Source organism: Lissotriton vulgaris, unplaced genomic scaffold, assembly GCF_964263255.1.
Source record: "Lissotriton vulgaris unplaced genomic scaffold, aLisVul1.2 SCAFFOLD_1287, whole genome shotgun sequence".
NCBI lineage: Eukaryota > Metazoa > Chordata > Amphibia > Caudata > Salamandridae > Lissotriton > Lissotriton vulgaris.
This window is the reverse complement of record NW_028247626.1, coordinates 511,217-538,724: the sequence shown is the minus strand read 5'-3', so window position 1 is coordinate 538,724 and position 27,508 is coordinate 511,217. Positions and strand designations below refer to the sequence as shown.

Sequence of the window (27,508 nt, the reverse complement as noted above, 5' to 3'; positions counted from 1 at the left end):
AAAAATAAATTTACAGCAGAGGTGAGATATTGCTTGAAAGGCTTCATTTGACCTACTGTCAAATAGGGCATGCAAGCAGTCACTACAACTCAACTAGACCTATAGAAAGAGTATAAGCCAAGCTCTTCAAAGAGAGTAACTAAGCACATCATTCGGGTACACAGACCCACTTCTAAGTAATGAAGGTAGGGCAACTAAGATTGGTGTATTAACTCACCTTGAACGAGACATGCTTATGATCGCATATGGAAAGGTACAGAAATAAATCAAATGACAAGTCTTTAACGATCAATCTCCAAGGATGCTATAGTGGAGAAGGCAGAGATCAGGATTTATACTATTAAAGTCAAATACCGTCTTACTAGTCGAGTGGACAGAGGGAAGTACCTGAAGTAGAGAAAGAAGGCTTTAGACACTGGGGTCATGATGGACCTGTTCTCGGCACTACAATCCCAGATCTGAACTTCAAGAGGTCTGAACATCATGTATGTTAAGGACCGTAATGCTTTTGTTGCTCTGTGCAAGAAAGACCCAGATGCGAAAGCAAAATAATACTCTTCTAATGAAAACAAACATAACTGGATTGATGCTGAGAGAAGACTTTTGAAAACATTATCACATGACTATTACACGGTCACTCCCATACTGTGTTGGTATAAATAACTCAATGGTATTTCCAGTATACTTCCAGAAGCTTAAACATATTACAAAATATGCAAGGGAAATAAAGAATTTCACAATTAAATAGGTTTTTGGTATCACTTTATTTTGCAATATCTTCACAGGAACAGGAGAGTATTTACAAATGTACATTTTTACACCACTCTAGGTGAAAGTAACAAACTGATAAGGTTAATGCAAAAATAATTTACAGGGAACAAGGTTCTCTTGAGTGACCCAGAGACCAGTGTTGTGCAGACACTGAGCATACAAGTACGGCTCCCACACTACTGACACCACCTCAAGTTGGTTTCCATGGAATGGGACAATGGTTTTACAAGTGAGAGGTTGTACTGCCCACCAGCAGTTCTGATCTTTGAAGCAGGGAGCGATGGCTTATCTTCCAGTCATGTAACCTGCAGCCACAACCATTGCCTAGTGTCCTCACACTGAAGGACCGCGACCGTCCCTCATCTTGTCCGCTGGTCACAGATGGAGAATGTATGACCGCATTCTCAGCTCTGGAAGTAGTCTGGCTTGAACACAATATTCCTTTGCTCCTTTCCAATTGGTTCTCATTGGTCAGCTCGTCTGGTGCCAGGAGGAACCGCTTTGGACTTTTTTGGAGGCAGCAATCATCGCCCTTACCTTTGCCATAAGATCCTGTGAGAGAAAAAGCGTAAAGTCATGAATATGCAGCCACTCAAATGATCATTCACCAGTGTGTGTGGATGTTCGTAGAGCCCACACTGCAAATAACATGTCTTCTTGGAGCAGGAAGTGCCTCAAATTACAATCTTGCCACATTCATTGATCAGAAAGGCAGGAAAAACATTTTCATCTCTTGAACTGCTGGTGATGCACACCATCAACAAAAGGAATCAAGCTCACGGTAGGAAGACTACTACTGAAGTAAGACTGTTACACCAATCAGACATAAGAAAATAGTTCTTTCCTTACCTGCAATCTGTCCTGGGGCTCCTAAATTACCACTTTGCTTTTATATGTCTATCTCAACTAAGTTTACATTTGGAATTAGTGCCAAGATAGCATTCTGGCCAACCTGCAGGTACCATTTCTTAAACCCTGGTTATAGATACTTCCTCAGGGCTCCCTTTGGTTAAATCCCAGATGAAGCATAGCAGGCAGAGACCACAGCTAAACCACTGAAGCCAGTTTACTCAGACACTACCCAGTGGCTGAGCAGAAGAACCTCTTCCAAAAGATCCCACTTTTACTGTGGAAAGTTTGATCATACCTCGAGCCTCCGCAACTAGTGGGAGTTCCTTGGAAGTAACTCTTTGCTGCAGTTAGTTATTTCTGAGGTCTGCATAGGGGCCCAAAAACATCTATGATACATAACCCGAGCTGGGTACTGCTGCATTAAAGAAAACCTACTCTCAGAAAGTGCCCTCCAACTCCCAGGTGGCACAGAAATACCAACAGCTCAAGACAGCTGGGATGGAAAAAATGGAGGAGGCCTTTTGGAGGAAGGTTAGGAGTTTGCCTCTTAGAAGACAAAACACGCAGGAGTTGAAGCTGCCAGTTTCCAGTTCCAGCAAAGACGGTGAACATGTACAAGGACCACGCTGAAGGACTGGAAGTCTACACTTAGTGAACAGCAGCAATGTGTAGGAGAATATGGTTTTCTTTGTAATCTAAATAGTTTGTCTATATTAGAGACTAGGAACTCTGAAATCCTCACCTAATGTTCTCGCACCAGTGATGAGAGGATCCATTTTGAACGCATGCCTGAGTTGTACACAGCCCACAATAAACCTCTTCTTTGAAGTGACCATGAAGGATCGATGGGCGTGTATGCAGCGTATAACCCAATGCATTTTATGTTTTCAGTAAATGAGTTAGTACAGTATTTAATTCATGTAAGAACGTTCATAAAACTTGATGAAAAAAAATCAGTTTGTTCTATTCTTGAAAAAAAAACTGCTGATGTTAGTGATGTTAATTTTAAATGGCATAAATGATGTGTTCAGGAGTGATGGGGAGTATATCAAAAATTTAACAGGTATAGTAAAGTGGTTTTGAACTAAACAACACATTTTAATTTGATTCCCTCATCAGCTTGGTGGTTAGGGCCTGACATTTCCCCTTTCATCAGTTCATACTTCTTTAATAATACTCACTTGTAGGCAGGCTTATATTGCTGCTGACCAGCCACACACACCTGTAGGTTAGCTCTTCATGCCAAAAGTAAGGATAATACAACCTAGTCATCTCAATGCGTCCCTGGGAGTTGGTCTTGTACAGAGACGATTTTGATGTTGTATGTGTTACCTGAAAGTCTTTATCATCTAACACTTTGAGCCGATTCACAGGGCAGTTCGTCGGAACGGATTTAGCTCGTCCAACTGTTTCATAGATTTGAGAGTCTGCTATTCACAAAGATGGTGGTAATGACCTTGTTGTAGGGCCATCAACTCTGGAATCCTGCTTCTGCTCAACTTTTGCAAGGTGCAGGTGTCCGAAACACAAATATGACCCCTAAATGCCTTACTACTCCTCTACACTAAAGACAACCCTGAAGACCCTTGAGAAGGTGCTCTTCCAAACCCTCTTCTGACACTATTCTTTATATCTCCTCCACATACAGAAATACAGGTCAGAATTACACATTTGTATTACATTTGCATGACTCTCTCTACACCTTGTTGGGCTTCGGCATACATGATGCCCCTTTAATGGTATCTAGGTCATCATACGTGTAGCCAAGTAGACCACTGTCACCAACTCACACTTCTGACACAGCCATGCGTTGGAAAATCACTATCTATATTAGATTTAAGAACAGTCCAATATCAATCATCATTATATTACTGATCCAATCACCCTCCGTGCAACTGTAACTGAACATTTTCAGCTGTGTAATTAAACGGAGTTGATTTAATTTGCACTTTAAATATTTGTGGCAAAACTTTTAAGAAGAACTGAGCTAAGGACTGACATTGGCTTCTACTTGTTACTAAAAAAAAGTTTTACTCCTTTTGTCCCAGTACTCAATACATGTGGATGTGATGAAGCTTTACAAACTGCCCTCTTACGTCGATGACAGGCTTTGATGTGAGGAGAAACAGAGTGCAGACGTAAGATCGGCCACCAGTATATTTAGCGACAGCAAGCTTCCAAATATTGGGAAATCGCCTTCACGTCTGAACATTAGAAAAACATTTTCAGGGGTTAAGGAAACACTTCTGCGAAGCACTTTACCGAACTGTAGCTCTACTTGACATTTAAATTCATTTCTGCCCAAGGCCTTGCTCCTCACTTCACCGTGAGCTACATGCTCACCAAGAGCAACGAAAGCAGCCCCAAAGCCAGGAAAGCAGCCCCCCAAAGCCAGGAAAGCAGCCCCCCAAAGCCAGGAAAGCAGCCCCAAGAGCCACTACTTGGAGATTAGAAGATTTCAACCTCCATATGACCAAAAATACCAGTTAAGGCACCGGAACCTGTAGAAACCTTGGGAAAAGGCCACACGATTCTATATTTACAAGGAGGATCTTAAAAATAATGAAGGCGCCCCTCAAAGGACTGGACGGCCACGAGAAGGCAGATTCCTTCAAGCGGATAGAGAACCAGATTCAGAGGCTGGCCATCGGGGAACACTTTAGAAGCATCTGCAGACATTATTCAGTTTGATGCTAAGAGTTTAAAAGCCTGCTCAATTCATGAGGCTGTAAAGCCAGTTTGCGATTAATAATTCATAAACCATCATAAAAAATATCAATATGCTCTCATTTCCCAAAGAGTGATTGACTGTGCAATGACTTTACTGCTCCTCATGCAAAGCTAATGACAACAAAAGTTCAGCAAAAATCTAATTACAGAACATGAAGACAAAGTGAGGCCACACAAACTACAGAAAACACAGATAAAGCACTAAGTGGCAGAAATGACCCTTATGAGCACACCAGCACTCTAATTCTGTGGAAACCACCCGCAGCCACATGGGGGACAAGAAAGATGTCACTTAGTGTGAAGACCTCAGCATAAGCGTCGTTGTAAGCACCAGGACTAATCTACTGTTACTCACCAACCACCAACACAAGCAGCTGTAAGACTTTGTTGCATGAAAGGTTCAAGCACAGTAACCGACATGGAGGGAAGGATGGGCGATGCCAAGGAGGGAATAACGAGAAAGCAGCTTCTGCCTACTATGCTGGATCGCGCTCAAGACCTCTCAAACAGTTAAACTTCATTTCACAGCTTGTGAGGAGGCTGGGTCTGAATAGGTGGACTTGGCTACAACCAAACAAGGCTGTGTGTATCGTCCTGGCTTAATACCACACTTTTCCCAAGATGCACCAAGACACATGGGTGGGTCCAGGATGCTGTCGTGAAGATGTCTGATATAAGCACAAGTCTCTGCCCTGGTAGAGTTAGGAAGAAGACTCTGGAGAGCCTGTTGCCGGATTTAAGATGTCTGCAAGTAAAACATATACGCTGCTTCTCTCCTAAAGAATGTTAGGAGCTATGGAAATATTGAGACTGCTAAGGAGGCAAAATGCCAAGGTAGGAATAAACGACACATTTTCATACTACCCTTGGAATGAGAGAAGGGGCTATCTGGAGGACAAGTGACCATAATTACCGGGAAGAGGCGAGTACTATAAAACAAAGGCCTTCCACGCAGCTAAAATCCACTTCAAAAGTCATAGGCTCAATTGATATGCAGGTGACAATTGCAGAGGCGAGGCTTAACCCCCGAGGAGCTGGGTCTCTTAGCAGGAAGGTGGGAGGAAAAACATGTTTTTTTTAGCCTCGTTCATCAATGAGGTCTGTTTGTCCACCAGGTTAAGATTTGTTCAATGGGTGAAAGACAGTGTTTAGAATTTTGGGGGTGAATATATTCACCAAATAAGTGATGAAAGACCAACAATATTTAAAACAGCAGAGAGGATTCATCTCCTTCTAAAGAACACAATCAACACCATTTCCCAAGTCCAGAATCTGAAAGAATGTTGTGCAGACCTTAGCAGAACAGTACAACAGGAGAGCCTTCCCCTGATACTTTATCCCTAAATAGAAGACAAAATTGGGACCCCGAAGATGGTATTCTGCTGCAAAATAATGCATACGGGGAAACCATGTGTTTGTGACGTACCGCTCATGGACGCATTTCTTTCTTGATGTGGCAACAGGAAAATTAGGTTTGGAAGTCCAACAGTACCTCCCTGCTAGAATATAGAACCCCCAAGAAGGTAGTCGAGCTGATTTCTTATTTAAGCATTGGTTTTGTGTGACCTTGGAGCCTGTTTAAAGAGATTCCAGGATGTTCGTTAAGGGCAACGGGTTTTCCTCATAATAGCGGTCAGTCCATGGTGGCTTTCAAAGCTTGTTCGGCTGACAGGAATGTTCAGAGGAGAGGAAATGACATTCGAAGACTTAGCAGTGATAAATTCAGATTTTCTTGTGTTAAATATCTTAGCATTTGAAGGCAAAGGCAATGCTATATCTTCACACGATCATTCAAGTGGCTTCAGTTGCATATCAGAATACAGTCAAGGACCTTGAGACACAAGGAATCATACCTCAAGTGGTCATAAATGCAATGCAGTGGTGTTTACCCGTTGTGCACCCCCAAGTAAACATTACTTAACACAGGGCACCCCTCAATCATTATTTGAATTCAGAGACCCACACGGAGTCATTGCTGGAAGCCGGGGATCCAACCAAAACATTTTTGAAGATATGAACTGCAAAACAATAAAAAATAATGCAGAAACATGCATTCCTCAAACAAATTTCAGTTTCTTTTGAACCGGACAACCGCTTACATGTGGGGGAGATACGTATCCCATAATTTCACATTGGAGGAGCCATGAACAGTGCGTCTTGGTGATGCTTGGTTTCCTCTCTTTTTCCAGACACATGATTTTGAATGGGAGATAAATTATCCACTTACTTTTTCTCCGATTGGAATTAGCACATAGGAAATGTACATTATAGAAAATAACAGACTTTTTAAGCCCTGAAAAATTCCCTTGAGGGATGAAACGAGTTGGCAGTCTTGTCGATTGTGCGTCTGTATTTTAAAGAACATGTTTGTGGATTAAACGAATAAAGACCCCATCTTCTACAATCAACAACACGATCCTTTTCGTTTTTGAGTTTGGGAAGTTATCCAAATACAGTTTGAATTGCTTTAGATTATTGACAATAATTCCTTTCATACATTGGTTATTTGTGTTTTTCGGGTGCAAGGCGACATGTGTTGAATTGTGTGTGGTGGTTTGCAAACCACCTTCATGGGATACATGTAGGTCACACCCCAGGCCTAGTGCACAGAGTGATCATTATAATATTGAAGTCACAATACATTGTACCGACTGGTGCTGAACTGCTGTGCTCTAACCTATTAGGCTTCGCAGCCCTGCCCCCTCCTCCCTTGGGTTCCCCGGACCACAGGCTAATAACAGCTGGGGTAATGGATTTGATCATCTGCAATTTCTGCAACATATCCTATATGCCTCCTAATTATGAAAAAAATTCAGTCCGTTTTTATAGGTGGGAGATATACAGAACATGTCTACGAGACACAAATTGCACATATTTTAGTAAACTTCACTCGCCATTGGCAATAACATTATAAGAACCAAAAAATCATTCCGGTAACATTTCTGTCTTTGAGATTCAGATTCTGTCCCCAGAACAGGGCCAGCCAGCTCAGATTTGACCAATCTGCTTGTGAGCTCCACTCTAAAATGGCTCTTCCCCCATTGTGTTCCTGCTCCAGGAAGGCTCAAGTGGGATGAAATCCCGCTGAGCTCAGACGGCTAGCATATAGTATAGTCCTCCGTTGGACCTCCAATCACAATCTAATTTCTTGAAGGGCAGAAAGACTACAGATGTGGTTGTTTTGTCAGTAAATCGGCAGAGGTGTCGATAAAAATAAAGGTTAGTCATAAATCTTGTGCTCACTTCTTTTATTTGCTCCAATCCCAGATCCGAAGATGCCCTAAAATAAACTAGCATCATGTCCACAATTGAGAATAAAACTAACTGGTGTCAAGATATGGGCCAGACCTACAGATCAGAAGCACTTTAAAACAAATGACTCTTTTAGTTTGTAAAAGTCTATCTGTTGCTGCGCATCCCTCTTTTTCTTCTCACTGGTCCTCAACATATAGTTTCTTCATGACTGTCAAACCCCAATAGTATAATTTTCAGGCTAATATCAATATTTCAAGATCTTTAGAACTGAAGTCTAACGATCTTTCAACATCCATGAGGTCTGGACAGTGCCGCTAGAATCTTAAGGAGGCAACCGGTAAGACTTTGGAATGGCATTGCAGTAGCATGTTTTAAAAGCCTTTACAATTTAAGAATCTTAAACAGTTTTATGGTGAACGAGTAGTCGTTCTTACAATAAAAGAAGTGTTTTATTCCTTGAGGAGGATAAAAAGTTGTCCTTGAAGAACAAGTTACTTACCTTCTATAACGCATTATCTGGCAGACTATCTAGCTGCATATTCCTCACCATTGAATTTCCCAGGATTTCGTCTGAATCTGGAAACTTTTGCTGAGCAATACCCCTTACACGCGACTTTGGGTGGCTCCATTGGGCTTCGCGTGACGTCTGCATCGTGCGCGCGGATGTCAGTTTTTTCCACGCCAGAAGTGCAGAGGAATGAAGTAACTGACGTAGTCGTGTACAAAACTAGGGCCCTGAAAAGGAGGGGGGGGCGGAGGGGATGAGAACAACCCTAGTCTTATAATATCAGTACGCAAAGTGGGGAGCCAGGCTTCTGTGACATCGTCCTCGTCAGTGTGGAGAGCTACAAACATTTCTGAATGCTGCTGGCGCAGGGGATATTCACAAGGTCAGGAATTCACTGGCAGATGTATCCATTAGATAATGCGTTACCGAAGATAAGTACCTTGTTTATCGGATAGAGACTTCTAGCTGCAGATTCCTTACCTTAGAACTAGATACCCAAGCCAAACCATCCTGGCGCTGGGTTGCGGACTCACATCCTAAACTAAGAAGTCTTGCAGGACTGAATGGGCAAAATGTCGTCCCTGCGTACCTGACCATCAAGGCAATAATGTTTTGTGAACGTGTGCAAAGCAGCCCACGTCGCTGCCTGACTGATGTCTTGGACTGGAATACCCCGAGCCAAGGTCGTAGTCGCAGCCTTTAACCTGGTGGAATGGGCCCTTAATCGCTCAGGGGGATGCTTCTCTTTGCAAAGGCATTACAGATTCTGATGCAGAGAATGACCCAGCGAGAGATGGTCCTTTTCTGCATTGCCCTTCCCTTCTTTGTTCCCACGTACCCCACAAAGAGTAGGTCATCCACCCGGAACTCTTTTGTGCGGTCAAGGAGAAACGGCAACAATCTTTTCGGGTCCACTCGGTGGAGACGCTCCTTTCCTTAGAAGGATGCAGGGGAGCAAATAAAGTGGGCAAAGTGATGGACTGACCTAGATGGAATGGGGTCACAACCTTTGGCAAAAAGAAAGCTCTGGTGTGAAGGACCACCTTGTCCGGAAAGGACATAAGATAAGGAGGCGAGTAAGATCACGCCTGCAACTCACTCACCCTCCGGCACATGTAAGCTCCACTAACAAGGCTTTTTCGATAGTCAACAGCCGGAGGGGACAATTGCGCATAGGCTCAAAGAGAGCACACATCTGACAGGTAAGGACCAAATTAAGGTTCCACTGTGGCATAACAAAGGTTGTGGGAGGAAATAAGTAAGCCAGCCCTTTTAGAAATCTATTTACAATTGGAGACTTGAAGAGAGATGGCTGGTCTGGCAGCCGCAAAAAAGCAGACAGAGCAGAAAGGTTACCATTGTGAGTTCCTAAGGTAGAGCCCTGCTGCGCAAGGGTTAGAATGAATAAAAGGACAGTAGAAAGAGGGTCAATGGATCTTTCTGTACAGTGTAATACAAATTTCGGCAAACTGCAGGCGTATACTGTCTTTGGGGAGGGCCGCCTGGCTGCAAGAATAACATTCCAGACTTCGGGAGGAAGGTCAAAAGCTATCAACTGTCGCAGCTCAATCTCCTCGCATGGAGTCACAGAGTTGTTGGCAGGTTCGGGTGGAGAACCCTTCCCAGCTGCTGCGACAGAAGATCCTTCCAGAGGATCGGAGAACTGACACTCATTCTCAGAAGCTCTAAATACCAGACTCTCCTTGCCCACTGCGGAGCCGCAAGAATAACTTGGGCCCGGTTGCTTCTTATCCTCTTTAGAAGCCTGGGAAGGAGTGGTATGGGCAGAAAGACTTACAACAGGCCTGTGCTCCACTCGCGCCAAAAAGCGTTGCCTAGAGATAGCTGCCTTGGAAACTCCAGCATGCAGTACCCAGACACTGAGCGATCTCTTCAAAGGCAAACAAATCTCAACAAGGTTCTTCCCTCTACTGAAGGAGACCATGCGCCATCTCTGACTGAGATGCCACTCGTGATACGCTAAGCAGATATGCTGAGTTGGTCGGCCCCGGCGTTCAGAGAACCTGCCAGGTGTTGAAGCAACTGGGTTATGTCTTGCTGTCAGCCAAGTCCAGAGACAAAGAGCCTCTGGACAAAGGGTCCATGACCCCACCCTGCCCTGCTTATTGCAGTACCACATGGCGGTGGCATTTGTGAAAACCTGCACTAACTTCCCCTTTACCGGGGCAAGAGAGGTAAGAAATGCTTTCAATGCCAACCGAATCGCTTGGAGCTCAAATTACATTTATGTGGAGCCCGTCTCCACCAGAGACTAGTGTCCCCTGATCTCCACTTCTCCCAGATGCCTGCCCCATCCCAGAAGTGACAAATCTGTCACGACTGAGATCTGGTTGGGGGAAGGAAGAGAGGTCTGCCGTTGACCCAATCACGGTTCATTAACCACCACTGCAGATCTTTTGCAGTTCCTTCCGAGATCTTAACCACCTCGGTGAGATTTCCCCGATGCTGTGCCCATTGGAACGTTCCACTGCAGAGCCCGCATACACCATCTGGTGTATCTTACCAAGAGGATGCAGGAGGTCATGAGACCCAACAGCCTCAGAATCAGTCTCACCAAAATCCAGGATAGAGGCTGAAATATTTGAATCATAGCCCGAATACCCGGGACTCGCTGCTCAGGGGGATTAACCCGAAACCGCACTATGTCCAGAACAGCTCAGATGAAAGGGAGCGTCTGAGAAGGAGTCAGGTGTGACTTCGGTAAGTTTATAGAGAACACCAGTGAATGCAGAAGGTTCGCCATAGTCGAGGTAGGGGAAGACTGACACCCCTAACCTGTGCAGATGAGCTGCGACCGCCGCCATCACCTCGGTGAACATCCAAAGGGCACTGGTAAGGCTGAAAGGCAGCACGGTAAACTGAAAGTGCTTGTGGCCTACCTTGAACAGCAGGTAACGCCTGTGGCCCGGCAGGATGGGAATGTGAAAATACACATCCTGCAGGTCCAACGCTACCATCCTGTCTTCCTGGTCTAGGGCAGACAAGACCTGAGCCAGAGTGAGCATTTTGAATATCTCCTTTTTGAGGAAGAGATTGACAGTTCAAAGATCAAAAATGGGCTGTAGCCCCTTGTTCATCTTTGGAATCAGAAAGTAGCAGGAGTAACAGCCACTGCCTACTTCTGAAATAGTGAGTTTTTCTATAGCTCCCTTGGCCAAGAGAGCCATAACCTCCTCTAGGAGCAACTTTTAATGACCCTCCATCAGCCATTCCCGATTTGGCAGAATAGGAGGAGGAAAAGAAAGAAAAGGCAGAGAATAGCCCTCCTGGACTATCTGCAAGACCCACATGTCCGATGTTTTGGATCTCCAGTGGGGGAGATGATGACAAATTCTCCCACCAACTGAAGTAGTGTGGTCTTGCAGAGTCAGCCTAGGAGTGATTGGAGGCTGCTGGGGGCAGCGTGGGCGACTACTTCTGGCCTCCATTCCGAGCTCAGAATGCACTGCGTCCACATCCTTGCACAGCTTTGGCAGTCTGTGCAGGACGGTGGCAGGGATAGGGCTGACTCAGCTGGAAACCACTTCTGTTGTCACAAAAAGCACGAAAGGAAGATTGGCCACGGGGGTGGAGGAGAGGCCCAAGTATCTTGCCGTAGCTTGAGAATCCTTGAACCTGACCAGGGCAGAGTCTGCCTTTTCCCCAAAAAGGAGAGTTCCATCAAAGGGCATGTCCATCAAATTGGCTTGGACATCAACTGAGAAGCCAGTTGTTCGAAGCCAGGCGTGACGCCTCAAAGCCACCATAGTTGAAATCGATCTACCCAGCGAAACTGGTCGTATCTAGGCCACACCGTAAGGTAAATTTTGCTGCATCTCTCCCATCCATGACATATTGGGAAAGCACAGCCCGAGTCTCTTCAGGGACTTGTGGCAGCACTTGCGCAACCGTCTCCCAACAGCCCAATAAGCATTCACCGACCGCAATGCCAGACTGGAGGAAGAAAAAGACTTCTTTCCCAATGAATCCAGCCTCTTGGATTGCCTATCCGTGGGTAGAAGGGAATGCACCTTGGGACGAGGAGACCTGCACCATTAAACTCTGTGGTGGGGTGTTTACTGAGGAACTTTAGGTCGCCCGATGTTGGCATGTAATCGTCCTATTCACAGGAGCCCCTGTGCTTGGATTGGACCATGTTCCAAGAAGGACGTCCGTAAGCGCCTCATTAAAGGGCAACAAGGGTTCGGAAGTGGAAGCCCCAGGTTGAAGCACCTCAGTCAGGAGAATAGTTCTGACCTGCACAGAAAGCAGCTCCAGTCCAAGGACCTTGGCTGCCCACTTAACCACCATGGCAAAGGATGCCGCCCTCCTCCATAGCCACTGTGGGCAGAACGTTAGTATATGGAGAAGTATCCAGCCCACTGGCTTCCCCAAGTTCCCCATACCAGTCCAACTTCTCCTCAGACTTCCTGGGTTTCAAGAAGGTACCCAGACCCCTCCCCTGAGACTAGCACATCCTCGAAGTGCTCAGGCAACAACATAGAACCTCTGGGTTTGGTCGATGTCAGAATCAGCTTTGATCGACGTTGTTCTGGCTCCGTGTCGTCGGGGAGGGGTTTGAGGCTTGCGCCACCGATGGGCATCAGTGACGTCGAAAGCACCGACTTCGGGTCTGACACCGGGGAAGGTTGTAATGGCACAACCGGCCTCGAACAGGTTCGGGATCAGATCCCTGAGGCCCCAGCGGTGCTGTGACTGGAACAGACTGCATCAAACCCAATGGGGTCCCTTCTGACCCCACGGGGCCTGAAGGCTTACCAGTGAGGTTGTCCCGCTCAAATAGGCGGTGCATGGCTTTGTCAAACGTATCTGAGCTGGAGTTGCCCCGGCTTCTGGAAAGGGGGGGCGGAGGCGCGAAGTCGCATCTGACTCCGGTTTAGCGGAACCGTGCCTAGAGCATCGGTGCTCCTTATCTCTCTCGAAGATGGACCCTAGTTGAGTTGAAGACAAATTCCTTAGGACGACTGCTTATGCCTCTTCCCTGAGTGTCCAGAGGACCTTGAATGGGAGGAAGAGGACTCAGAGCTCCGGGAGCAGTCCTACAACCTCCTCTTCTACGATCAGGACCGTGACCTACTCAGAGTCTCGCTGGGCAGTGCCGACTGCTGGGCTGCGAGTAACTTCATTGCCCGCACCTTCAAGGTCTTTGAAGCAATCGCCCGACAGTCTGAACACACCTTCGTATCGTGGTCTCGCTCGAGACACCAAAGACATAAGTGGTGGGGATCAGTGACCGACATCATGCGGAAAGAAGTCCCGCACGGCTTAAAACCGGGCTTCCTCGAAGACATAACTCGTACAGGAAGTCAGACAGAAAAAAAATCAAATTTTTTGACAAGAGTCAAGAAAAAGCCTGCGGCTGAGGGGTAGCTCTTTCCGGATCGGTGCTTAACTTGTGCGGGAAAAACCTCTATAGGCACCGCAACTCCATAAGCAAGGCTAATGAAACCGGCGAAGTCACGCAGAGCCAATTGGAGCCACCCAAGATCTCGCGCAAGGGGTATTCCTCAGCAAAAGTTCTCAGATCCAGACTGACGCTTGGGAAATTTAAAGGTAAGAAATCTGCAGCTAGAAGTCTCTAACAGATTTCAGGAAAAGCAAACAGTTTTGTGGGTTCTTGTATTACGAATGTTGAAAGATTGAACGGGTTGCCCATAAAGATGTACTTCACTGATTAAGATATACTGAAGAGATTCCTGTGTAGTGCTAGAGGCACTCTTGTGGCGAGACCCTGTGATGACCTTTGACTACAATTATTTTAATTGACTTTGGTGTGTTATTTTATCCTAGACTGAATGTACAACGTACTGCATATGCCTTGTTTCTCTTAAAAGTTTCTTTCTTGTTATCTTTCAGTGGGGGCTGTCACGGAGTAGGACAGCACTGACAACAACAGAGGGTGTGTGATGTGCATTTGAAAGCGTGAGAGAGAGGTGTGGAATGTACTTTTTGGTCTTGAAGTGCAGTGTTATGAATAGTGGTGCTCAAATGTGCACTGTGTTGTACTTTGAGAGATGAAGTATGTGATGCTATAAGCAGTGGTGCACAAATGTGCACTGTTGTACCCTGGGAAGAATTATACATTTCTTACTATTGGATTTGACATGGCCTCATTCTGACTCTGCCTGGATTGAGCTTTATCCGCGTGCACAAACACGCTTGCAAGTTGTTTGTGTTAATCACGTTCAAGGATTGTTTTGAGAAAGATTGTTTAACTCCTTCACTGCGGTGGGTATTCCGCCGCAGCGCTAAGGGGGCGGGGGGGCCACGTGGTGCTCACACGCTGGTGACGGGACCGCTCCGTCACCAGCCGCGGGTTAGCTGTGCTCATGACGGAGTGGTTCCGTCATGGCCCCGCCCGCTCAGTAGAACGCGCCGCGCCGTACTTTCAACACCCCCCACCGCACGTCTCACTGTTGCTGTGCCCTTTTCATTCAATTTTAACGATCATTGTTTGCACTGTCACACTTTCGCCGTGCCAAATTCACCATCCGTCTTATGGCCACGTATCGCCCCGAGGCCACACTCGACCGAACAGGCACTATGTGGAGCGCTGATAACACATCCCACGCTCGCAAGGGTTCTAACCAAATGTTTATAAATGGTTATTCATTAAAACGGCACCTTCACTTATACTCCACAACGTTGTTCCTTTAAAAACGTAAGGAAGGGTCTTCTTTTACAAAAAATGCTTGGCACCATCACAAATACTTCACAATGCTTTTTTAAAACACAACTATGAAGATCAGTCTTTTTAATCAACATGCCTAACGTTATGCCTCATTTGTTCTTTTTCCCTCCTTCATTCCTTTTCCGTGTATTTTATTTTTTCTCATTTAAGTAATGTAGAAAGGCATAGTGATAATATTGTTTGAAATAAGACAACAATGATTAATTTTCTGTCCAGATGATGATGCCCATAATTTAATAAGGCATCGAAACGTCATCGACTTGTAAAAAACACCCTTATGCAATATGATACTGAAATAATGTAAAAATGCAAAGTTGTGGTTATGAAAATTCACGTCTGTAAATACTGAATACAAGTTCACAGACTTATTGTAGCCTTGCCCTTTTGGCCATTGCTTTCGTTGTTTTGTCTTGTATGTTGTGGGTCACGGCTGTGCTCACTTGTTATTTCAGTGTCCTTATATTTTTGTTGTATTGACTTGAACGCTTAATTAAAACTTCTTGTCCGGCTGGACAATAGACATTACACTTATCAGGTGTTCTGATTATTTGTTTGTAATTCGTTCTGTCCACATGTAGGGACCAGTGTTCTGTATAATATCCAAAAGCCCAGTCAGCACAGAATAGGTTACGAGGGTTTCTCGCACCCCTGAAGATACAGGGTCAGATCTGAATTGGAACAACTTCATCATCATTCATATTTGGTAAATCAGGAAAAATGTTGACAATTCCACACAGCAGCCTGAGGCACTGCAGTCATCGCATATGTCAACAGGTGACGCTTTTTGGCAAAAGCTACTCTTTGGAATTATGTTACTGGAGGATCTGAGAGTTTAGCAGTAAACCTCAAAGGATTCCAGCAATGCACTTATCTAATGTTCACAACTCTGATGATGTAATATTAGGAGAGAAAGAGGCGGAGTTCAAGGAAGAAGTCCCTTCATGGATAGACTACTCCTAACCTTAACGTAGAGTGCTACTTAAAAGCCTTTGGACTGCCTTTCAGTGGCAGTTTGCTGGCCTGAGTGTGATACTGGCCTTGAAGAGGAAGGCTTGCATTTCATACTTGTCCTTTCAGCGCTGGGAAGCCCGTTGTGGGCAGTTGTGCGCTCTATAAGAATTTTTTAATATTAATAATGTGATAGACACACCCTACATTGCTTCACTATTGTGCATAGAGTTCAACTTTGTATACATGTGTTGGATTGGAGTAGTTGCCACCACTCACTTATGGGAAAAAGTCAGATGTTAGCAATCCACCAGTATGTTGTGACCCACAAAACCTATGGGCAGTAGAATTTCCTTAGATGAAGCAACAGTAAGTGGAACAATTGCTCCTAAAATAGCATTCAGTTCCTATCAGATGAGTTTGAGATATTAAATAGAGGGCAACTTGATCAGTGGCAAGAACTCAGTGCTGAGGACAGCAGAAGTGCACTAACTCAATCACTAAATCCTTATGGAAAGCACTCTCAGAATTTCTCTCTCGTTATTTTAGTCTACTTTAGGGGTATGTATATAGCACTTTCCATATGCTTTGTGAGCCCTAAAACGTGGAAGAAAAGAAGAAAGAGAAAAGAGGAGTTCTGGACCCAACCACTAAATGGCCGAATAATGCACAGCATGTGAATCCAGAATAGATTCACTTTGCAAAACATAGATATCCCACCATCATATACGTAATACCTGATGACCATGGCTTCCTTTCCAATCAAAAGTGTATAGTTGAAAGCACATGTAATCATTTACACTCTGCAAATATGCTCCAGATGTACTGTGTTTGGTTATCCATTTTTCACCAGTCCTATAAACAGACTGTTAGAACTCTAATATGCTACTATTGGAATGTCCTGCCTTTATGAACAACTGCCTCGTGTGATGGGGATATGCAATTAAGGATTACTGATGTGCAGAGGTCTCCATGTGGGGTATGCACTAGGGAAAACTGAGTACCTTGGAGAGTATGTGAAGTTGTAAGAAGGTCAATGATACTAAGTGGACATACAAAAATATCAGCGTTGGGGTTCATTTTCAGCCACCTACAGCAGACCGACAATCAAGGGCACCTGCGAACGCCAATGGGAAAAAGCAAATGTTTGACAGTGGAAACAAGAGCTGAAGAAGCCGCTGGAGTTTTGGTCTTAGTATATTTAAAAGGGTGTTGGGATCGTTCTATGGATGCATCATTTTGGGCATAATTCACATCCACTGCTAAGGTCCTTTTGAGTGACTGCTCCCAACCAGTTAATTAGTCAAACACGGAGCCTACTGACAACAAATGACTGCGCGATTCAATCTTCAATTCCAACCCATTGTCCAGCCTGGCTGTACATTTAGTAAAGGGATATTTTTCTCAGTACCTGCGATTTAATGGGATAGGTTTCTTTATTCTCAGAAGGAATAGAACATGACCCAGAGCAGTTTGACTAAGAAAATAAATAATTGCGGCTCTGCCATGCACAGGAGGATTTCTTAGATCCTCCTGTGTACAGTAACCTAAGCCTTCCTTGCTACTCTGGTCAGCTCTGACGGAATTACATTTTTGTCTTAAATATTGTGTAAGTTTGCCTTTCAGGACTGCCCTTGAGACAGCGAACATCTCTTGGTTCTCTAAATGTAACATGTTTCTTAGTGTAAGATTACATTGGTCATTTACCCAAAACTATTCAGTACAGGATGAACACTCAGGCAGCCTTAGATTATAGAATTCACCCCAAAAATATTTTTTTTTACTTAAATTTTTTTACTTTCAGCTATGCTCTTTAATTGTAAACCATCGAGAGACTTGCTAATAACAAGTTACACAAGTTGAGGAGCCAAATAACAAAGTTTTTTCTAAAGAAAGCGTTGCACAAGTTACTACTTGTGTAACAATATATCTATACCAGACATGAGACATTAGTTAGTGATCAATCAATCAATCATACTTACTATCTACCCAACAGATCACTAAGATCTGAACAGATGCACCTACTGGCAGTGGCGCGGACCAGGACGGTCACATGGGGTGATAGATGCTTCACTAACACCGCGGCCAGACTCTGGAATACTCTTCCAAAGGCAATTAAATCGTCACCCTCACTACTTCAGTTTAGGAAACTGCTGAAAACCTGGTTGTTTGACCAATAATAGTCCATGGTATCACTTCTGAAGGTAGATAACGCTTAATCAGAGATCTTTAGCAGAGTCATAGCGCCAAGACACCCACGGGTATATGTTGCGCTTTATAAATTTTTAAAATAAATAAATAAATAAATAAAATAAATATCATTTGTAAAGCGCACTACTCACCCGTGAGGGTCTTAAGGCGCTGGGGTGGGGAATGCTGCTACTGCTCGAAAAGCCAGGTCTTGAGGAGTTTTCTGAAGGTCAGCAGGTCTTGGGTCTGCCGTAGGTGGATGGGGAGGGTGTTCCAGGTCTTGGCAGCGATGTGGGAGAACGATCTGCCGCCTGAGGTCGCTCTTCGGAAGCGGGGGACTGTAGCGAGGGCGAGGTCGGCGGAGGGGAGCTAGCGGGTGGGGTTGTAGAAGCGGAGTCGTCTGTTGAGGTACGTTGGTCCGGTGTTGTGGAGAGCCTTTAGTGCGTGGGTGAGGAGCTTGAAGGTTATCCTCTTGTTGACCGGGAGCCAGTGCAGGTCTCTCAGGTGGGGTGTGATGTGGCTGCGGTGAGGGATGTCGAGGATCAGGTGTTCAGCGGCGTTCTGGATGCGTTGGAGCAGTCTCAGGAGTTTGGCCGAGGCTCCTGCGTAGAGGGCGTTTCCATAGTCCAACCTGCTGCTGACAAGGGTCTGGGTGACTGTTCTTCTCGTTTCAGTGGGGATCCACTTGTAGATCATACGGAGCATGCGGAGGGTGTTTAAGCAGGAGGAGGAGATGGCGTTGACCTGTTTAGTCATGGAGAGGGTTGAGTCTAGGATGACCACTAAGTTGCGTGCGTGGTCGGTGGGTGTTTGAGCGGTTCCCAGTGCGGTCCACCACCAGGAGTCGTCCGAGGCCGAAGGGTTGGATCAGAGGATGAGGACCTCCGTCTTGTCTGAGTTCAGCTTCAGTCGACTGTTCCTCATCTATTCCGAAACGGCCTTCAATCCTTCGTGAAGGTTGGTTTTGTCGGTGTGGGGGACCTTGGTGAGTGAGAGTATCAGCTGGGTGTCATCGGCGTAGGAGAGGATGCTGAGGTCGTGCCGATGGGCGACGTGGGCAAGTGGTGCCATGTAGATGTTAAACAGAGTTGGGCTGAGGAATGAGCCCTGGGGTACGCCGCAGATCTTGGTGGCCTCGGAGCGGAAGGGGGAAAGGCGGACGTTCTGTGTTCTGCCGGAGAGGAAGGAGGTGGTCCAGTCCAGGGCCTTCTCTTGGATCCCAGCATTGTGGAGACGTGTTCATAGTGTGTGGTGACAGACCGTGTCGAAGGCGGCTGACAGGTCCTGGAGGGTGAGGGCCGCCGTTTCTCCGTTGTCCAGCAGGGACTCGGTCATCGGTGGCGGCGATGAGGGCAGTCTCGGTGCTGTGGTTGCTGCAGAACCCGAACTGGGAAGGGTCCAGGATGTTGTTCTCCCCGAGGTAGCGGGTCAGTTGTTCGTTGACGGTCTTCTCGATGACCTTTGCCAGGAACGGGAGCAGGGAGATGGGCCTGAAGTTCTTGAGGTCCTTGGGGTCCGCCTTGGGTTTCTTGGGTAAGGTGTTGGCGTTTATCTCGGCATGCTTCCAGCTCTCCGGAAAGGTTGCTGTCTCGAAGGAGGTGTTGATGACTTTCCGGAGAAGGGGTGCGATGGATGTGCTGGTTTTGTTGAAGATGTGGTGTGGACGTGGATCTTGATGATGTCATCGTCGTTGATGTTGGTCCAGTAGAGCATGCGGTTGGTGGTCGTGGGGGCGGAGGTCTCAGTGGTAGTCGGGGCGGCGTGGCGTTGGAACGGTCGTGGATGTCTGTGATTTTGTGGTGGAAGAAGGTGGCCAGCGAGTCGCACAGGTCTTGCGAGGGTGGGACGTCGATGTTGGAGCTGGGGTTGGAGAGTTCCTTCACGATGTTGAAGAGCTCTTTGCTGTGTTGCACGTTGTTGTCTAGGCGGTCTTTGAAGGAGGCCCTTTTGGCGGATCTGATGAGGTGATGGTGTCTGCGGGTGGCATTCTTGTGGGGGCCATGGCTGTCCGGTGTTCGTTCACGGAGCCAGATATTCTCCAGCTTCTCTGCAGGTTTGTTTGGAGGCCTGAAGTTCTTCAGTGAACCAGCTGGCTTTCTTGTTGGTATGATTGTTGGAGGGTTTCTTGATCGGGGCGAGGGTGTTGGTGCAGTCGTTGATCCAATGTCTGAGATTGTGGGCGGCAGTGTCTGGGTCGGTATGGTTGGCGGGTGGGCTCTGGGCGAGGGTGGTGGTTAGCTGATCTTCGGTGACTTTGCTCCAGCAGCGGTGAGGCATCTGTTGGATGCGGTGGTGCGTGGTGGGTTTCTTGAAGGTGAAGTGGATGCAGCGGTGGTCGGTCCAGTGGAGTTCGGTGGTATGGTTGAAGGAGACGTGGGGGCTTGCGGAGAAGATGGGGTTTATCGTGTGACTGGCGGAGTGGGTGGGTGTTGTGATGATTTGTCTGAGCCCGAGGTTGACTAGGTTGTCGATCAGGGTGGTGGAGTTGGTGTCGTCATTGTTCTCGAGGTGGAAGTTCAGGTCCCCGAGGAGGATGTTGTCCGTGGAAGAAAGAGCGTGTGTGCTGACGAAGTCGGCGATGGAGTCACTGAACTGTAGTTGGGGTCCGGGCGGTACGTAGATGAGGGTTCCTCTGAGGGTGGTGTTGGGGTCGGTGTGGATCTGGAAGTGCAGGTGTTCGGCGGTGCTGAGGGTGTCGTCGGTGTTGGTAGAGACTCAGAGTGTTCCTCTGGACGATGGCGATTCCTCCTCCCGCTCTGTTGGTGCGGTCCTTGCGGGTGATCTTGTAGCCTTCTGGGACGGCTATGGCTATGTCGGGTCCCGAGGTGGGGTAAGACCCTTGCGGATGAGTAGTGCGCTATACAAGTATCAATTTACATTCAGCCAGGTCTCTGTCAGGAAGGCGACGTCTGGGGAGGTTGAGTCGAGTAGGTCCCAGAGTTCAACGGCATGTTTGCGGGTCGAGCGGGTGTTGAGAAGGATGCATCTGAGGTGGTTGTGGTTCTTTCCTGGTCGGCAGCATGGTGGGGCGGATGCTTGTGAAGCTGCAGTTCCGGCAGGTGAAAGCTCCGTGGGTGCGCTTCTGGCGGCCAGGAAGCAGGTGTGTGATCGTCCGGTGTTGAGTGCGTGGAGGGTTCTGGCATCGTAGCGGTGTCAGGCGTCGTGGCATTGGTGGTGTCCAGGGGTCCTGGCGCTGGGCACGGTCCAGGCATGGACGGGCTCGCCAGCGGGGCGCCCGCTGAGCGTGGCCGCTGAGCGGCCTTGTAGCGGCTTCCATGAGGGGATGTGGGAGGGAGGAGAAGCTGGGGAGCGGGGAGGTGAATGGGATTGCAGGAGGGCGGGGCCGCAGGGACACAGCGGCGGACAAAATGGGCGGGGGACGCGGGAGAACTGGGCACAGGAAGGAAAAACAAGTTAGGCAAGAAAACAAGTACAGGCACAGAGGACTAAAAACAAGTCTGGGCAAGAAAGCAAGTACAGGCACAGGGGAATAAAAACAAGCCTGGGCAAGAAAGCAAGTACAGGCACAGGGGAATAAAACCAAGTCTGGGCAAGAAAGCAAGTTAGGCACAGGGGAATAAAAATAAGTCTGGGCAAGAAAGCAAGTACAGGCACAGGGGAATAAAAACAAGTCTGGGCAAGAAAGCAAGTACAGGCACAGGGGAATAAAAACAAGTCTGGGCAAGAAAGCAAGTACATTCACAGGGGAATAATAACAAGCCTGGGCAAGAAAGCAAGTACAGGCACAGGGGAAAAATACAAGATTAGGCAAAAACAATGCAGGCAGAGCCGTGCAGCAGCGTGGGGAGCGACCTGCCTGCGAGCAGGGTCATAGATTCCTTTCCTTAAACTATCCCTAGGCGTCAGACTGGATCCGGAAAGTTTTTCGTCAGCAGTACCCCTGCGCGTCGTGCAGCTCCGTGTCTGCCGCTGGCGTCGTAAGCGCTGAGATGACATCACGGAGACTGCTTAGGCTCCACTCATGCGCGCTGACGTCAGTTCTGTACACGACTTTCCGCACCAGGAATGCAGAGCCATGCAAGAAACGGACCACTGGTGCCATGAAACTGGGGGATGACCTCAACCCTAGAAATCAGGTCGCAGAACGGAAATGATGGGTGGGGCGGTAAGAAATCTATCAGTAACTAATGACTCTTACAGATATATAGTTACACAAGTAGTAACATGTGCATTTGAAAGAGACATGTTAGTGCTAGATTCCTTATCTTAGAATAGATACCCCAGCAATACCAACCCGGTGGTAGGTCTGCAAATTAGATTTCACCAGAAAGTCACGGAGAACAGAACGGCCAACGAAGCAGTCTCTCCGAACTGGACTGTCAAGGCAGTAATGCTTGGTAAATGTGTGCAGCGAGGCCCACGTAGCTGCCTGACAAATGTCCTGCAGGGGATCGCCATGTCCCAAGGCAGTAGTGGCTGCTGTTGCCCTGGTAGAATGGGCACGCAGCCCCACAGGAGGCTCCTTCTTAGCCAGGGATGTGGAATGCCTATAGTCGGACGTCCGGGACATTATGTTTGGGGTCAAGGGCAACAAGTTTTCATGTGCATTTTGTCCCTGGGACAAGTAGGCCCAACCCCCTACAGCACAAACTCTTTGGCTGCCAGTTTACAGTACCACATTATCGATCAAGAAAAGTCATTGCCTGCTGTTAAGGTAAAATTTGTGTCTATGTGTTATTGCTGTTCAAACTTGTATTTATGGTTCATTATTGCAAAGCCTTCATTACTAGGGTGAGCTCTCTAAGTAAGTGTTGTAAGCTCAGACTGCACTACTGACAGTGTTTCCTGTATAAAAATGTGCATACATTTCCAATGTTTAGCAATATGAGGCTATGCATAATGCTGCCACAATGCTCTAGGATTAGGTGCAATTATTGCAGAAGCTTGAAAGCAATATTGATAATTCTTTGCTTTCAAAATAAAATGTTCACAAAAAAAACCAAAAACATTTCACTGAACTACTGTAAAAATTTAAGGTGCCATTTCTCTGCGGCATCATTTAGTAAAATGTGTTGATTTATGCTAGTATATGGCAAAAATATTCATAATGGAAAAGCAGTGGAACCAGTTTTAATAAGATTATGGAAAACAAAAATAAACAAGCATTAGTAAAACCAGTATGTCTGAAATTGGTGGTCAGCCTTTTGATTTTGTCAATGATTTACTTGTTTTGGCAGGGTTATTATAAAACCTTATTGGTGTGGGAGCTACTGGGTCTTCACCATTGTAACAAACATTGGCAAATGCAAAATAAATTGGTCTCAAAAAGCACAATTGCCACACTAGTTCCTGGCACTGAACAAAATAACTGTCGATATGCTCCTTGTGAAAGAACAGAATGCTATCACTCACAGTGAAACTAGCCAATAGACCAAGAGAGAGACATCATTTTAATAAACAAAAAAGGTCATAGTTAAGGCCAGACCTAATTAGGGGCCCAAGTATTAAATAATGTCTCTAAAGGGCACCCATGCCCTTGCATTAAGTGCAGATATGTGGATTTCCTGAATTCACAAGACTTTACAGACGTAGGCCAAGAAACAGGCCTAGAATATATTTGCAAACTGCATTTTAGCATGATCAAATATGCAGGTGTAGATTTGTTCATGCGATAATCTGAGTCTTTGCAAGTTCACTTTCCCTCCAACCCCTTATTTTCAACCGTTGAAGATGTTTTATGTTTGCCATTGTCAGGAGTAAATTTCCAACCTTCTTAGTTTGTGAAAAGATTAGAGAAGAGTTGGTTAAAACCATTAAAACATGCAAGGTAGTAGGTTTGCACAGACTCAAATGGGCATTCCAAATCTGGAATTGTTGCTTACCATTACTTTCAGCCCCAGTAACGTGGCAACATAAGGTAATTGCGAGTATTCAAACCCTACTATGCTAGGAGCCCTGGCATATTCAGAGAGGAAATTTCAGAGCTCCTCTATAATGAGATTGCTGCCATAATTTGTCGCTGCATTGCATGACACAAAAGGGACACGTGCATTTTGTTGCAGGACAAGTAGATCCATGAAGCAACCTGCCCCTTGGACAAGTAGATATTTCACTAAATTCCACACCCCTGTTCTTAACGAGTAACATGCTTTAACGCATAGAACGACCCACGAGAGATGGTCCGTTTGTGCACTGCCCGACATTTTTTAGAGCCCACATAGCCAACAAAGAGCTGGTCATCCACTCGGAACTGTTGTGTGCACTTCAGATAGAACGAGAGCGCACGTTTTGGGACCAGGCGTGGAGCCTCTCTTCCTCTTTTGAAGGATGCTGAGGTGGAAAGAAGGTGGGTAAAGTGATGGTCTGCCTGATGTGGAAGGGCGGGACGACCTTTGGCAAGAAAGAAGGATGGGTCCTTAAAACCACCTTGTCCGGATGAACAGAAAGGAAAGGAGGTTTGGAAGAAAGAGCTCACTCACACTTCTGGTAGAGGTGATAGCTACCAGGAAAGCGGTCTTGAGAGTAAGAAGATGCAAAGGACAGGTATGAAGGGGCTCAAAGGGAGCGCACATCGGCTATGTCAAGACAAAGTTTAAGTCCCATTGAGGCATTATGAATGGCACGGTTGGAAACGTGCGAGTAATGGCTTTCAGGAAACGGTAAACAACCGGGGACTTAAAGAGAAGGCTGATCTGGAAGCCGTAGAATGGTGGAGATGGACGAAATATAACCTTTGATAGTGCCCAAAGCAGAGCCCTGCTGGGCCAAAGGAAGAAGGAACAGAAGTAGCATTGACAGCCTTAGCTGTGCACCATGCTGCAAACTTGTTCCACCTGCAGGCGTATACAGTTTTAGTGGAGGGACCCCTGGCTGCCAGAATGACATCACAGACTTCGGGAGGAAGATCGAAGGCCGTCAACTGTCGCCGCTCAATCTCCACGCATGGAGGTGGAGGCTGAAAATGTTCGGGTGGAGGACCTTTCCCTGCTGCTGCGACAGACGATCCGCCCGAAAAGGCAGTCGGATCGGGGGATCGATCATCATGTTTAATAGCTCGGGATACCAGTATCTTCGTGCCTAATTCGGAGCCACAAGATGACTTGGGCCCTGTCGCGCCAAATCTTCAGCACTTGGGGCAGAAGTGGTATAGGCGTAAAACAGACCTCAACTCCACTCGCGACGAAAAGCGTCGCCGAGTGAGTGCCGGCTTGGAAATTCCAACGCGCAGAACTGATGACATTGCGCTTTCTCTTCGGTGGTGAATAGATCTAACCAAGGCTCTCCCACTGCAGAAAGAGACCTTGCCCCACGTCCGTGTTCAGACGCAATTCGTGATCCATCAAGCACTGACGGCTGAGTTCTCCGCCCTGGCGTTCAGAGAACCTGCCAGTTGTTGAACCACCAAGGTATTGCCTTGATGTTCCAGCCATGACCAGAGGCGCAGAGCCTCCTGACATAGGGTCAACCACCCCACCCCGCCCTATTTGTTGCAATACTACATGGTGGTGGTGGTGGTGTTGTCCGTGAACACCTGCACTTCACTTCCCCGGACAGAGGGAAGGAATGCCTTCAGTGCAAGTCGGATTGCCCTAAGTTCCAAAATATTTCTATGGAGTCGGAATTCCGACGGAGACTAGGAGGGACGCATCAGTCAGCACTGTGTGCTCCGGTTGGGGAAGGGAGAGGGATCTGCCATTGACCCAATCGCGATTTGTGAGTCACCACTGCAACTGGCGTGCAGTGCCCTCTGAGATTTGGACGTGATCGGACAGGTTGCCCTGATGCTGTGACCATTGAAACTTCAGGTCCCACTGCAGAGATCGCATATGGCATGTTGCACCAGCAGGATGCAGGAGGCTATCAGTCCCAGGAGCCGGAGGGTCATCCTGACTGAAACCCGGGATAGAGGCTGAAAGATCGGAATCATAGCATGAATATCCTGGACTCGCTGCTCGGGAGGATAAACCCGAAACTGTGTCGAATCCAGAACTGCACCGATGAAGGGGAGCTTCTGAGGGGGACTCAGGTGCAACTTCGGCACCTTGATGGAGAACCCCAGCAAATGCAGGTCGGCCGTAGTCTGAAGGTGGGTGACGACTACCTGGGGCGAGCCTGCCTTCAACAACCAGTCAACAAGGTAGGGGAAGACTGTCACCCCTGACCTGTGCAGATGAGCTGCGACCACCGCCATCACTTTCGTGAACACCTGAGAGGCGCTGGTAAGGCCGAAGGGGAGCACTGAAAATGCTCCTAGCCTACCGCGAACCGCAGGTAACTCCAGCAGGAAGGGGATGCTAAAATATGCATCCTGCAAGCCCAACGTTACCATCCAGTCTCCAGGTTCGAGGGCAGCCAAGACCTGAGCCAGAGTCAACATCTTGAACTTCTCCGTCCAGAGGAAGCGATTGACGTTCCTGAAGTCCAAGATGGGGAGCAGGTCCCCTTTGTCCTTCTTGGGGACCAGAAAGTAGTGGGAATAACAACCACGTCCTACTTCTGGCCCAGGAACGCGCTTGATGGCCCTCTTGGACAAGAGGGCCATAAATTCCTGTTGGAGAAGCGCAAAGTGATATCCCAATACGCGGTGGAACTGAGGTGGCATGGCTGGGGGGGGGGCAGACTAAAGGGAGGGACAAACCCCTTTGGACTATTTGCAGCACCCACCTGTCCGAAGTGACAGACCGCCAGTGGGGGAGGGGATGTTGAATCCTGCCGCCCACCGGTGTGGGGTGCACTCCAAAGCTCTGACTAGGAAGGCTTTGAGATGGATGGAGAAGTGTGGCTCATTGGTTAGAGCGGCAGATTCTGAAGCAGAGATCAGGCCCGGGACCATGGTTCAAGTCCCGACGCGGCAGGGTCTTGGGCTCAATGTCCGCGGACTCCATAATTCTCGCCTCGGCGCCTACTCTCAGCATGGGTCCCACGCTGCAACTCTGGGCAATAGCTTGCTTAATCTCCACAACCGCCCCTACAACACTGGGATGCCTGGCTTCACCTTGGGGGTGCCCAGGAGGGGCATCTCACAGGGAGAGCCAGGAAGGGTTCCACAGTGTTATACAGCTCTGGGACGCCCCGTTGGGGCAGCTGTGCGCTTTACAAAATACTTTACATGGATGCTGTGGAAGCGGAGGTGGACTGACCCGCACGCTGGCCCCCTGTGCTGCCACGGCGGCCTCCACGCCCGCAGCCGCACTGAGGTTGGTTCTGCACAGGATTCTGGCTGAACGAACATGTAGGGGCGCCCCTTCCGCTGCCACGAAAGTAACGAACGGTTGAAGTGGCCGGGCGTGTGGTGGAGAGACCCAAGGACTTGGCCGTAGCCCGCGAGTCCATGAAACTCTCCAACGCCTTATCGCCAAACAGGCGAGTACCATCAAAAGGAATGTCCATGAGGGAACTCTGGACATCCCCTGAAAATCCCTTAGACCGCAGCCAGGCATGGCGACACAAGGCCACCATCGAGGAGATTGTTATCCCTAAAGAGTCCGCGGTGTCCAGCCCACACAGAACGGCGAACTTCGCAGCATCCTACCCCCTCCGCGACAGCTTGGGAAAGTACAGCCTGGACCACCTCCGGGCAC

General features: G+C 47.4%; 1 protein-coding gene across 2 annotated transcripts in view; it reads right to left on the bottom strand.

Moving 5' to 3' along the window:
- Positions 1 to 745: 745 nt before the first annotated feature.
- Positions 746 to 27,508, bottom strand: part of LOC147665098 (splicing factor, suppressor of white-apricot homolog) — a 530,497-nt gene continuing 503,734 nt past the window's right edge. For both annotated transcript variants that reach the window (XM_086949761.1, XM_086949762.1), the window contains one exon: positions 746 to 1,323. In XM_086949761.1, the coding sequence (XP_086805887.1) occupies positions 1,243 to 1,323 (81 nt within the window). In that variant the 3' untranslated portion in view covers positions 746 to 1,242. The remainder of the gene's footprint in view (positions 1,324 to 27,508) is intronic.